The sequence below is a fragment of the Petromyzon marinus genome, chromosome 56 (genome assembly GCF_048934315.1).
Source record: "Petromyzon marinus isolate PM22_M1 ecotype Great Lakes invasive population chromosome 56, UKy_Petmar_22M1.pri1.0, whole genome shotgun sequence".
Lineage (NCBI taxonomy): Eukaryota > Metazoa > Chordata > Hyperoartia > Petromyzontiformes > Petromyzontidae > Petromyzon > Petromyzon marinus.
In genome coordinates, this window is record NC_133722.1 from 9,919,645 (window position 1) to 9,932,798 (window position 13,154).

General features: G+C 55.7%; 2 protein-coding genes across 6 annotated transcripts in view; one reads left to right on the forward strand and one right to left on the reverse strand.

The window, feature by feature from the left end:
- Window positions 1–4,908, forward strand: part of LOC116954666 (enhancer of polycomb homolog 1-like) — a 37,660-nt gene extending 32,752 nt beyond the window's left edge. For both annotated transcript variants that reach the window (XM_076052553.1, XM_032975365.2), the window contains exons 13-14: window positions 920–1,869; window positions 2,749–4,908. In XM_076052553.1, the coding sequence (XP_075908668.1) occupies window positions 920–1,869; window positions 2,749–2,821 (1,023 nt within the window). In that variant the 3' untranslated portion in view covers window positions 2,822–4,908. The remainder of the gene's footprint in view (window positions 1–919; window positions 1,870–2,748) is intronic.
- LOC116954791 (dynactin subunit 2-like) overlaps window positions 2,058–13,154 on the reverse strand; it is a 31,674-nt gene continuing 20,577 nt past the window's right edge. For 2 of the 4 annotated variants that reach the window (XM_076052554.1, XM_076052555.1), the window contains 7 exons: window positions 12,548–12,625; window positions 11,990–12,028; window positions 10,554–10,631; window positions 10,036–10,107; window positions 8,264–8,390; window positions 7,253–7,344; window positions 2,058–6,168 (listed from right to left, as the gene is read on the reverse strand). In XM_076052554.1, the coding sequence (XP_075908669.1) occupies window positions 6,082–6,168; window positions 7,253–7,344; window positions 8,264–8,390; window positions 10,036–10,107; window positions 10,554–10,631; window positions 11,990–12,028; window positions 12,548–12,625 (573 nt within the window). In that variant the 3' untranslated portion in view covers window positions 2,058–6,081. The remainder of the gene's footprint in view (window positions 6,169–7,252; window positions 7,345–8,263; window positions 8,391–10,035; window positions 10,108–10,553; window positions 10,632–11,989; window positions 12,029–12,547; window positions 12,626–13,154) is intronic. The other 2 variants (XM_032975607.2, XM_032975609.2) reach the window with 2 other exon arrangements.

The following is a 13,154-nucleotide window of genomic DNA, read 5'->3' on the forward strand; positions in this document are numbered from 1 at the left end:
TCTGTGTCTCCTTAGTATGCATCTTCATGTCTGTGTCGACACATCTTTGTCTCAATATCTGTGTCTTTGTGTCTGTATGTGTGTCTCAAGGCGGACGGGCATGGTGCTGGCCACCCACCCCCTAGTGTCCCGTGCCGGCCTTCGTAGGTGCTCGCTAACGGCACTTGCTCCTACAGTCTGTTAAAAGGTTAAACGGACAGTCTTTGTACGTGTGTCTCCCCCATTATTAGTGTGTGCCTCTTTGGCTTTGTGTCGGTCTCTGTCTCCCTCTGTGTCTCTGTGGTCGTGTCTTCTTGTCTCTCTGTGTCTCCGTGGTTATGTGCGTGTCTGTGTTGACTCATTATCAAAATAAGTGCGGCGAACTTGCACTTGCTTTGATCACGGGATAGGTTTATTAATTAATTAAATTTCCGATAACCCCACGGATAACAAGTAATTTTCAGGATAATGAGTAATTTGGCGTGTGACTCTTACATGTGGAAAGTTTACGAGTGATCGGCATGGTGGATAATCGCAGATAATCTGAGTAGACCCACAGATGTCAGGCGTTTTTAAAGGACTCGACAGCCACGGATAAAAGGAGTTCAGTAGTATATCCTTATCATATGGTGATTGATCTTTGTAAATTTCTCACGTGTCCTCTGCCATCCCTGCCTCTCATGTCTGCTCCTCGTCCTCCCTGCTCTCTACTCTCCCATCCATCCCTCTCTTTTCTCCTGGTGTTCGCATCCCTTTTTAACCTCCATCATCTGCTGCCTTATCTGTCTCTCACACCCCCTTCATATCATACTCCTCTCTCACTCTTCCCCCTCCACCTCTCTCACCTCCATTCTTATCTCTCTTGTCTTCTGATCTCCCCCCCCCCCCCCCTATTAATTTCTCCACTCAACTCCCACTCTGCTCACCTCACCCTTCTCAGGGCCCCCGTTTGGGGAACACTCTGGACTCAGCCGGCGCCCTCTTCGCCGTCACGGCGCTGCTGGGCCCCACCGACCCACTGCCGCTAGCCTCGGGCGGCGCCGCCGCGGTCACCGGCGCGTCTGCAAGCGCCCTCTCTCCCGCACGCGCCGGCACCTTGGTGGGCACGGTGCCTCTCCCCGCCAGCCTCGCCAACTGCGTCCCGGTGGGCCCTGGGGCCTCGGTGGCGCTGGGCGGCGGAGGGCCATCGGCGCAACAGCCCACGGCACTGGCGGCCATGCGGCACGTGGCCCCGATGCACCAGCATCACCTCGCCGGCGCGGGCGGCGCCATCCCACAACAGCCGACGACCGTGGCTGCACTGCAGCACCAGCAGCAGTTACAGCAGCAGCAGCAGCAGTTACAACACCTTCAGCAGCAGCAGCAGTTACAGCACCAGCAACAGTTACAGCAGCATCAGTTGCAGTTGCAGCAGCAGCAGCAACTGCTGCAGCAACCGGGCACGATGGCTCAAACAGGAAGCTGCGTCCCAGCACAGCCGCTAGTGCGGGCTGCCATGGCAACGCACGCTGTCGGCAGCAGCGTGGCGATCGCTCACATCGCAAGCAAGGCCGCGGCGGTCGTGTCGTCGGCGGCGCAACCGGTGTACGCGAGGACGGCGACGGTGCAGCTCGCCGGCGTCCGGCCTCTCGCAGCCGTGCCGGCGCAGCACGCGCCGCGGCCCCACCACGCCCGCCCGGCGCCCGTGCCGGTGCCCGTGTCGGCGCCGGCGCCCTGCTCGCGCCCAGCCGGCTGCTCCTCGCCGCTGCCCGGCGGCGGCGCTCCCCTGCACGCCCACGCGGCGCCGCGGCCTCCGCACGGAGCGGCGGCCGCGGCGCCGCCGCCGCCTCGGGCGCTGGCTGTGGCGCCGGCGCCGTCGCCGGGGGCGCTGAAACTCGCCATGGCGGCACGGTGAGCGGCTCGCGCAGCGACAGGGGCGCGTGTCTACCGTCCGTACGGGCATGCCGTTCACGTGCGTGCACACGTGTACTGGTCCTGACGGTTACCGGTTGGTTGGGTTACACTCGACGTACTGGTCGGAACGGACGTACTTGTTGTACGCAAGTACTGAACGTAACATTTGGGTCTTGCACACGTACTGGTCTTAACACCTTTATTGCGTCGGTGACAATTGGGCATGCAAGGGTTCGTTTTGTTTTGGCTCGTTTGTCGAATTGTAACACTCCCCCGTCATGTCACAAAGAGCTTCACTCATCTTTGCTTTAATTAAATTGCATCGCTCACCTTCATTTACCTCTCTCTTTCTCTCTCCTCTGCGCCTTCTCAAAAGAACATTACACCATCGCTCACCTCGCCAACGCACCCCTCAAGTCACGAGCACGCAGAGTTGTGATGACGGCCGTGTGTTCGTGCAAGCACATCAACGCGCCTGTGTGCGAGCATCCGCGCGCTGTTTGGGGTATATGTGCGCTTGTGCGTGTGTCCGTGCGTGTGTGTCTGTGTGCATGCGTGGGGAGCGGTAGTACAGTGGTTATCGCACTGCGCTACGGACGTGGCAGAGACCTGAGTTTGATTCCCGCTCATGGCCGACACCAGTGACTTATCTGAACCGGTCCAGGGCCTTCCTTAGGTCGACTCAGCCTCAAATGAGTACCTGGTGCAGGATTGTAAACATCGCCACTCGGGAGACAAAGGCGGCCGGGCGTGGTGCTGGCCACCCACCCCCTCGTGTGCCACGGTGCCGGCCTGCATAGGTGCTGCTCGCTAACAGCACTTGCCCCCAACAGTCTGTTAAAACTACACGGGGGATCTTCTTTGTGTTTTGTGTAGGGAGAGCCACGAGGCCGACCTCGGCTCCCTGAGCAGCCTCGCCGACAAGCCTGCCCCCATGGAGGTGACGTGACCTCTGACCGGGTCGCCGCACCTCACCCCCCCCACCACCAACCCTGCGACCTCCCAGAGTTGTGGGGGGTGGGGGGAGGACACCAGCCAACTACAGCGCACTGCCGCGCCATCAGCCCCGCCCGCCTCCTTCGCCCGCCTCGCTGCCACCCAGGCCACCGGGCCTAGCGACTTGGTCAACGCCACAATACCACTACGCCACACTGACCGCCGCTCGGGATTTCCAGCCAATCGGGGCGGCCCTGTGAATCGCTTAGCGTGGCTGGGGCGCGCCCCCCCCCCACCCCCCTCCCTCACACTTGAGCCGGACCGCACGACTGGAATTGGACTCTGCACACCGAGACGAATCCAGATCTGGAACCAGACCGAGATGGCATTAAAGACGCGTGAGGAGCAGAGGTCGTGATGATGGAATTAACATAAAAGTCTTTAGTAGGGGCACTGCTTCGAATCCAGCATTTGATATTCGTTTTAACCTTTTTTTTTGCTCCTGAACAGGTCCACTTTGATTTCAATTTGTTGTCGTTTGGTTTGGGTTCGGTGGGTGACATTTTGCCCACAGTCTTATTGTTGCGGATTGTGAAATACTTCCCGGAGATGGCTCCCAGTCCGGTTTCTGCGTTCCCGGGTTCCAGATTCTGGGTTCTTGCTCAGTGGAAATTCACCTGCCCCACGCTCCGCTGCGACGTGGTTTATTTTTTCTGGGCTGCGTGGGAGCGCCGGGTCTGGCCTCTTGCCGCCCGCACCTTCGTCCGTCTCGTCTGTACGGACGCGCGCAGATTTCGCACCGGAACGCTCGCCTTTGTAATATTGTGTACATATATAAATGTAGAAAATATAAACAAACCGATTCATCCGTTCGTTGGTAACTTGAAATTCGGAAACCTCAGCCTGTTATGCTTTGCACTTGAAACACGTTGGGTTTGGAGAGTGGGGGGCGAGATTGAGACAGCCAAGTGTGAGCAGGAGGGGGGCGTAGGCTGGGGGAGGGTACTAACGGGGGGGGGGGGGGGGAGTCTGTGAGGTCAACTTGGTGGGGGAATCGGCTGATGGGGGATGCGCGAGGGACTGCAGCAGGGAATTTCGATGGCGAATCAAGCGCGGCTTTTTACCCCCCTCGCTCCCCACCGCCAACCCCCCTTCATCGCCGCCATCGCCACCGCTGGTTTCTCGTGGGGGGGGGGGGTGTTTATCTATTTATTGTACCGTGTTTACGAGATTTCTATTCCCTTTATTTTTGTTCTTTTTGTATCTTTTAATAATGGGTTTGCTGTAGTGACGTCGCCCGAGAAGGGGTGGTGGGAGCGGGGGGGGTCCTGCAGGTCTCTTCGCTGCTCCTTGTAAATTGTAAAGTTAAAAAAGGATTCAAAAACAAGAAGAAGAAAAACTAATGTTTCTCAAAAAAAGTTTCTTCTGTTATTATTATTGTTGACATTGTTATTTTGGGCCTTACAAAATGTTTAATGGTTTATCATGGCGCAGAGGCTGCAACACAACACACACACAAATGTATAGAGATGTATAGAATTATATGATTGTATATGTATATGCGAACCTAGGGTGAAAGAAGAGAGATCTATTTTGTACGGGGTGTGGCTATAGCCATCTCGCACTCCTCCCTCACACACGCACACACACTGCGGGTGCTAAGCTCGGCTGATCCATGGGTACCTCTTTAACCCCTGACCCCCGAGTAGCCATGCCAGCCACCTCATACCCCACTGCCAATCTCTCTCTGCCCCCTTCCCTCAACTCTCCCCCTGTTCCTTTACCCCCTCCCCTCTTTACCCATCACCCTCAGTCCTCGCTGTAAATTCGGGTGGGGGCGGGGGGTCACGACTGAGCGATCGGTTGCGCTAATAACGAGAGTCGTCGGGTCGTACCTCGTCGCTCCCAAGTGGCTACGCCGAGCGAGCGAGCGAGTTCATTGGCATGCGGGCCAATTATCGCGACTGGTCGCTCAGGGCGTGGGTCGGGGAGTAATTGCTTGCGTCTCCCGACAAACTGATTGCGACAGGTTTTTTTTTTCTTCAAAATCTCTCTCCAAAAGGGCGTTTCGTGTGGCGACTTAAACAAAAGTGAAACATCGTCAAGTTTGGTTTTGTTTCTCTTGCTGCAGCCCCAAACACAACCCACACCGTTCACCCGCCGTTTGCAAATGATGCACCCTTGCTGCTGTTGTTGTTGTTGTTTGGGAATATTTAGCGTGGGGAAGGCGCCGCCGACGGCGCCACTCCTTTTTTCTTCAGGAGGGTCCTGCATGGGATGTTTCGGCCAGTTATCTTATTCAAGCGTTTAAATAATCTCCGTTGGGAGGGACTGCAGAGGACGGAAAATCCTCAAACGCTGCGCCCGCACGCACGGGGCCTGCCACAGATCTGCTTGCCGTACCGCCTCGTGGAGCCGGAGTGGTCGGTCGGCTCCCATCTGTGCGCGATCCGTAAACCCTCCCACGCAGCCGGACCTACTGCACGTGCGTCTCCTGGGTTGTTTGGGAAAAACCCGCGCGGTGGCTTGCAGATGGTATGGCTCGCGGATGGATGGATGGACAGACCCCCCCCCTCCCACTCATTCCCACCACCCCTCACTCCCCCCCCCTCACCGTCTCAATGTCCCGCAAACTCGGGGCACTCCCCTGCCAAGCGTTACGTTCCCCGAATTGTTTCATGCAAAAAAATTAACATTTACAATAAAACGGCAGGCGAGGGAAAATAAAAAAAAGTATGGACGCGTTTTAGACGACTCTCTACCCACCCACCACCACCTGTCTTGACTCCACGTGGCGTCGCACTGAGGGAGGGGTTCACCGAGCGAGCGAGTGACCAGAGGGCGAGACAGACGGTGGTGGTGGGTGGGTGGTGGGTGGGTGGGTGGTGGGTGGGTGGTGAACTGCCACTCGGTTTATTTTGAAGGAGGGGCGGCGGTGCTGCAAACGCGCCGTGGTGGTTTTGTGGTGCTGGTGGCGAAGCGCCGCCGCTGTTGGAACGGCGTGAGGACACCCCGGGACCGCGTTCCTCCTCCTCCTCGAGACGGGAGCAGTCCGTCGTGTGAGAGCGGTGATGGGGGCTTCGTGAATGCGTTCTGAAGGCTGCAGACGAGGACACGGATTGAAGTGCAAAACCGGAGTGGGCGGTTACCGCGTCACCTAGCGTCACCTCTCGTCACCGGCTCTGCTGCTGCTGCACGCTTCATCCGTACTTCACCGCCACCACTTCTCTTTTTCTTTCTTTGGCTCCTTCACCTCCTCTTGTCTCCTCTTCTTCACTGGCCAAGTTGCGTCACCCGTGCCTCCAGACTGGCGAAGTTTGTCTGCACAGAGGCCACGTTCTCCTTGAGCGACTGCTCCATCTGTGGGCGAGAGGAGTGACGGTGGTGTGACGTGGTGTGACGGTGGTGGTAATGGTGGTGTGACGGTGGTGTGATGTGGTGTGACGGTGGTGTGATGTGGTGTGACGTGGTGTGACGGTGGTGGTAATGGTGGTGTGGGGAGCGGCTGCACAGCGATCAGCACGCTGCGCTCCGGGGTCAATCCAGGGCCTCCCCTAGGTCGACACGGCCTCAAATTAGTACCTGGTGCAGTGTGTAAACGTCGCCACGAGGGAGACAAAGGCGGTCGGGCGTGGTGCTGGCCACGCCCCCTCGTGCGCCGTGCCAGCCTGCATAGGTGCTCGCTAACAGCACTTGCCCCAACAGTGTTGAGGCTTTACTGGTGGTGGTTAGCGGACGCTGTTAGACCTAAGACTGACAGCAGTCTGGCTCGCGCCAGCGTGATGAGATTGGAGCTGCATAGTGGTGAGTTCTAGGCGTTGGGCTTAGACTTCGCCTGGGAGCAAATGACAGGCTGTTGTTAGGGCTGTGAGACGGGGGTGTTATGGCTATGGCGGACTGTTAAGGCAACGAGCTGTGATGGCATGGATGTGTGTGAGAGCTTTGATGGGGGTGTTGTTTGGATGATATTGGAGGCGGAAACGGGGGGGGGGGTATGGCAAGGACGGTTGTTCGGGGCCTGTTATGGGGTGTTGTGCCGGTGTGTGGCTCACGGGAGCAGCAGGTGTGTGTGTGTGTGGTGGTTGTCAGGGGAGCGGTAGTGTAGTGTTTAGCGCGCTGTGCTACGAACCAGGTAACCCGAGTTTGATTCCTGCTCACGGCCAACATTAGTGACGATTATCTGAACCGGTCCCGGGGCTCCCTAGGTCGACTCAGCCTCAAGTGAGTACATGGTACGGTGCGTAAAAACGCCACTAGGGAGACAGGCGGCTGGGCGTGGTGCTGGCCACCCACCCCCTCGTGTGCCTTGCCAGCCTTCATAGGTGCTGCTCGCTAACAGCACTTGCCCCAACAGTCTGTTCAGGCTATGGGGCGGGGGGGGGGCGTGTCTTTGTTTTGTTGTTTGTTGGTGGCCGTGCGTGCGTGCGCGCGCGCGTGGTGCCACCTCAAGCAGCAGCGCCACGTTGTCTCTGAGGGTCCCAGCCCGGCTCTGCTGCGCTGCCTCCATGCCATGCAGCTGCTGCCCAAAGCGGAGCGCTGGGGGCACGCGCAGAGTGAATGGGGCCCAGGGAGGCGGCGGTAGTGGTGGTGGTGGGGGGTGAGAAAGAAAATTTTCAACATTGAGGTCGAGAAACTGTGGCCCCCAGGTCCTGCCCACAGCCCCACAACTCACCCCGACGGTGAGATGAGCAATCCCATCTGCCTCGAAACGTATGGAGTGTGGAGCGGTCAGCGCTACGAACCCGGCGATCCGAGTTCGATTCCCGCTCACGGCCAACACCCAGTGACGATTATCATAACCGGTCCTGGGCCTCCCCTAGGTCGGCTCAGCCTCAAATGAGTACCTAGTGCGGTGTAAAACCACATCGCCACTGGGGGAGACAAAGGCGGCCGGGCGTGGTGTTGGCCACCCACCCCCTCGTATGCCGTGCCGGCCTCCATAGGTGCTACTCGCTAACAGCACTTGCCCCAACAGTCTGTTAATAATTTACTGAGGGATCTTTGTCTTTTTTGTGTGTGGCCGTATGGTGGAGTGGCTAGCGCACTGCGCTGTGGAATCTAGCGACCCGAGTTCAATACCTGGCTCACGGCCACTAAGCCCTTGCCCCAATAGTCATTCGGCTATACGGGGGATCTTTGTGTTGTGTGTGGGGAGTGGTCTAGTGGAGCGGTTCGCACGCTGTGCTATGAACTCGGCAGAATTCGATTCCCGCTCATGGCCACCAACACCAGTGACGTTTATCTGAACCGGTCCTGGGCCTCCCCTAGGTAGAATCAGCCCGAAATGAGTACCTGGTGCGGTGTGTGGTAAACATCTCCACTGGCGGGAGACAAAGGCGGCCGGGCGTGGTGTTGGCCACCCACCCCCACCTCGTGCGCCGTGCCGGCCTTCATAGGTGCTGCTACTCGCTAAGTCTGCGCAGGCTACACGGGGGATCTTTGTCTGTGTCCCCACCGTGGTCGTGTTCCGACGCTTGCACCACCAGCCTGTGCACGATGCCGGGCACTGCCTGCACCACCCACTCGAACCTCTCCAGCACCGCGCGCAGCGCCTCCACCTGGCAGGTCTCGCGCACAGCGCTCTTAAATAGCGGAGCAACTGATGGGAGGCACACCCACCCACCCACCACTCACCCACCACCACTCACCACCACCCACCCACCACTCACCCACCCACCACTCACCCACCACCACTCACCCACCACCCCGCATCATCTACTCCAGGGGTGGGGAACCTTTTTTCTGCCAAGGGCCATTTGGATATTTGTATAACATCATTCGCGGGCCATACAAAATGATCAACTTAAAAAATAGCCTGTTATATTTGGTCAAACATTTAATTAACTCGCCCCTAATGTGATGGGCTGGAACTGCTTCTCTTTGACGAGGCATGAGGTGATGTTAGCCGGTATTGATGTTGTTGCTACTCGCAACTGCTTTTCCAGGTTTTGCACCTAGATTTATTGAATTTCGAGTCCCGCCTGCGGTTGCCTTGGCAGGGCCAGAGACCCAATGATTTCGCGGGCCTCATACGACCCGCGGGCCGGACGTTTCCCCACCCCTGGTCTACTCAGTCAACAACAACAACGGCGTTCAGAGCAGCGGTGGACGACTTGTCTCCCGAGCTCCACGCGGCCACTGTGCAAGGGGCATAAACGTCGAACTCGCTTGCCACGCTAGCAAAGAATAATGAATGTCTCCCGTGCTGTGCCGAAAACTGTCAAACGCGCAGGGCGCTTAAAAAAAAAAAGATGCTGACGCTTCAGATAATTTGCAACAACGCCGCAATAATTGTTGTGAGCTCCGGGCTCTGGAAACCACCTGGAAAAGATTCCAGGCGCGCGTTGACGACGATGGCGAACAAGTGGAGACTTTTTGAAGCGATTAACATCACATTTGCTATCATGTTAACAGTGCAATATTCGTTATTCTTACATAAAAAACGATAGTTCCATATAAGTGTCAACGTTTTTTTGAAGCGCCCTGCATACCCATACAGCGTGCTTCAAAAAAATGTTAACGCTTACATGGAACTTTTCGTCAACGCTACGCTTGGAATCTTTTACAGGTGATCTTCAGAGTCCGGAGGCGGCGCGTTTCTTGTGGCGTCGTTGCAAAACCCCGGAAGTGTCCACGTTTATTTGAAGCAGCCTGTGTGTGTGTATATAAAATTATACACACATGGCTGTGTTCACAACTCATGGGCACGCTTTGACCTCTTGGGCCTGTCACAAGTTGGTCACCCCCCCCCGTTTCAAGGGGTTCCGCAATTAATTAATTAATTGATCGATCAATTCCTCATTTGGGTTTGACATTAAATCACGAAACTCTCCCCCCCTCGTCTGAGTTGAAAGACACGGGCCGCGCTGCTGTAGTTTGCGAGCAAGTCTCGGATAAATAACACATACAATTCCTCCCCAAATCCGCGGCGCACCGAGAAATCCTGAACGCTCGTTGCGGGGAATATGCAGTGTGGTTTTGTCTTTGAGGTTAAATTCTTTTTTTTTTGCAGTGCCTCGTGAATTACAGAGCCCCCCCGTAGGGGGTCACGGGCAGCCGACTGCATACAACAGAAACAATTCACTCGCCACACGTGCGCATGTATCTTGAGCATCACAATCAATTGTAATCAATCCACCGATTCGTTCTCGTATCTGTGGTCATAGAGGAACCCTGGCAGTCACTCTCCCCCTCCCCCACCTCCCCCCAGTCCGCCCTGAGGCTCACCTCGCCTGTGACGCTGGGTTCATCGAGAGCCGAGCGGAACGTGTCTAGCTCACTCATCTTGACCAGGAGACCCTTGGGCGACACGGGGAAACGCAGCGCAGCGGGGGGAAAGTACGTGTGTGGAGGAGGCTCGTGAAGGACGCGACCGGGGGCAGTTGGGGAGGCAGTCGCCCTCCCAAAAAACAGTGCAGAGGGCAGACGAGCGACGCTCGCAACGGCGTGCGGATAAAATGCAACGAGTTGGCACAGTGGAGGGCACAGTTGTTGCCTCTGCCACTCATCTCGGTCGAGCTCGTGGCGCCTGGGTCTGTCTCGTGACCTGCCGTCAGCAAGCCTTCGACACTTCACGTGGCCTTGGAGTGCACCTAGCCTGGCACAAGCGCCGTCGTGACGTCACCGCCACTTGGTGGCGAATGGCGGCTGTTGTTTGTGTGTGTATGTATGTGCGGTGCTTACTAACAGAATTTGCCCCAACAATCTGTTAAGGCTCTATGGGGGATCTTTGTCTGTGCACTCACCTGGAGCTGAAACTCCACGTGGTCCAGTGTCGATGTCTGCAGCAATCCGATCCTGCACTGCAACACCTCCACAGCCCCCTGCACACAGACAGCGCCTACTCACATCACTGCCACTACTTATTCTGCTCCTGGACTACTGCCATCACTGCCACTACTTATTCTGCTCCTGGTCTACTGCCATCACTGCCACTACTTATTCTGCTCCTGGTCTACTGCCATCACTGCCACTACTTATTCTGCTCCTGGACTACTGCCATCACTGCCACTACTTATTCTGCCCCTGGTATACTGCCATCACTGCCACTACTTATTCTGCTCCTGGTCTACTGCCATCACTGCCACTACTTATTCTGCTCCTGGTCTACTGCCATCACTGCCACTACTTATTCTGCTCCTGGTCTACTGCCATCACTGCCACTACTTATTCTGCTCCTGGTATACTGCCATCACTGCCACTACTTATTCTGCTCCTGGTCTACTGCCATCACTGCCACTACTTATTCTGCTCCTGGTCTACTGCCATCACTGCCACTACTTATTCTGTTCCTGGTCTACTGCCATCACTGCCACTACTTATTCTGTTCCTGGACTACTGCCATCACTGCCACTACTTATTCTGCCCCTGGTATACTGCCATCACTGCCACTACTTATTTTGCTCCTGGTCTACTGCCATCACTGCCACTACTTATTCTGCTCCTTGTCTACTGCCATCACTGCCACTACTTATTCTGTTCCTGGACTACTGCCATCACTGCCACTACTTATTCTGCTCCTGGTATACTGCCATCACTGCCACTACTTATTCTGCTCCTGGTCTACTGCCATCACTGCCACTACTTATTCTGTTCCTGGACTACTGCCATCACTGCCACTACTTATTCTGCCCCTGGTATACTGCCATCACTGCCACTACTTATTTTGCTCCTGGTCTACTGCCATCACTGCCACTACTTATTCTGCTCCTTGTCTACTGCCATCACTGCCACTACTTATTCTGTTCCTGGACTACTGCCATCACTGCCACTACTTATTCTGCCCCTGGTATACTGCCATCACTGCCACTACTTATTTTGCTCCTGGTCTAGTGCCATCACTGCCACTACTTATTCTACTCCTGGTCTACTGCCATCACTGCCACTACTTATTCTGCCCCTGGTCTACTGCCATCACTGCCACTACTTATTCTGCTCCTGGTCTACTGCCATCACTGCCACTACTTATTCTGCTCCTGGTCTACTGCCATCACTGCCACTACTCACCCTGGTCTTGGTCTACCAGCCCTAACCACTCCACCGCTTGTCAGGCCTTGTGTCAGATGTCATCACTGAAATTTGCTCAAAACGTGCATGGGCAGGTGTGTATTCTGGTTGGCGGCCCTGAGCCCGTGGTGGATATTCCACATTCCCATGACAGGGCCCAGTCTGCCTCACCTACCAGAATGTTGCTCCTCTGGAGATTGGCCAGCAGGGCGTTCTAAATCACACAACAGAGTTTCAGAGCGGTCAGCATCTCACAGGTCTCCACGATCCAACACTTCACATCGCCAAAGTGTTGTGACGGTGGACGCGTCAATGATGGTGGAGTTGATAGCAAATGAAGGTGGGATGTTGTGATAATGGTTGATGGTGGTGGTGGTGTAAATGGTTGTTCATGATGGTGTTGGTGAAAGTGGACAGTATTAGGGGTATGGCGGTAGTAGCAGTGGTGATTCATTTCGTAGTGGTGGTTAATGTTCAAGTGATGTTGGCGGAAGTTAGCGGTATTGACTGTCGTGATGGTGGCAGTGATGGCGAATATCAGATAAACAGTGTTGGCGGTTGTGGTGGCGATGGCGCTTGTGGTGGCGCTTGTGGTGGCGCTTGTGGTGGCGATGGCGCTTGTGGTGGCGCTTGTGGTGTGAATGGCGCTTGTGGTGGTGATGGCGCTTGTGGTGGTGCTTGTGGTGGTGATGGCGCTTGTGGTGGTGCTTGTGGTGGTGATGGCATCACTCGCCAACTTCTGCAGGTTGCCGTCGGGAAAGATTCCCATCATCGTTTCCAGATCTCCCAGCCTCTTCTCCAGAATCTCCAACTACACACGACACAGAGCATCCCATACAGAACCCTCATCCCATACAGAACCCTCATCACATATAGAACCCTTATCCCATACAAAACCCTCAACCTATACAGAACCCTCATCCTGTACAGAACGCTCATCTCGTACAAAACCCACATCCCATACAGAACCTTCATCCCATACAGAACCCTCATCCCATACAGAACGCTCATACAAAACCCACATCCTATACAGAACCTTCATCTCGTCCCATATAGAAACTTCGTCTCGTCCCATACAGAACCATCATCTCGTCCCATATAGAACTGCACTCACTCTCAAACACAAGACAAAAGTCTCCCGTATGACTGTTAGGGTAAGCGCTGTCAGCGAGCATCTATGAAGGCTTGCACAGCACACGAGGGGGTGGGTGGCCAGCACCACGCTCGGCTGTCTTTGTCTTCCTTTTGGCGATGTTTACACATCGCACCAGGTACTCACTTGAGGCTGAGTCGACCTAGGGGAGGCCCAGGACCGATACAGAGATAATCGCCACTGGTGT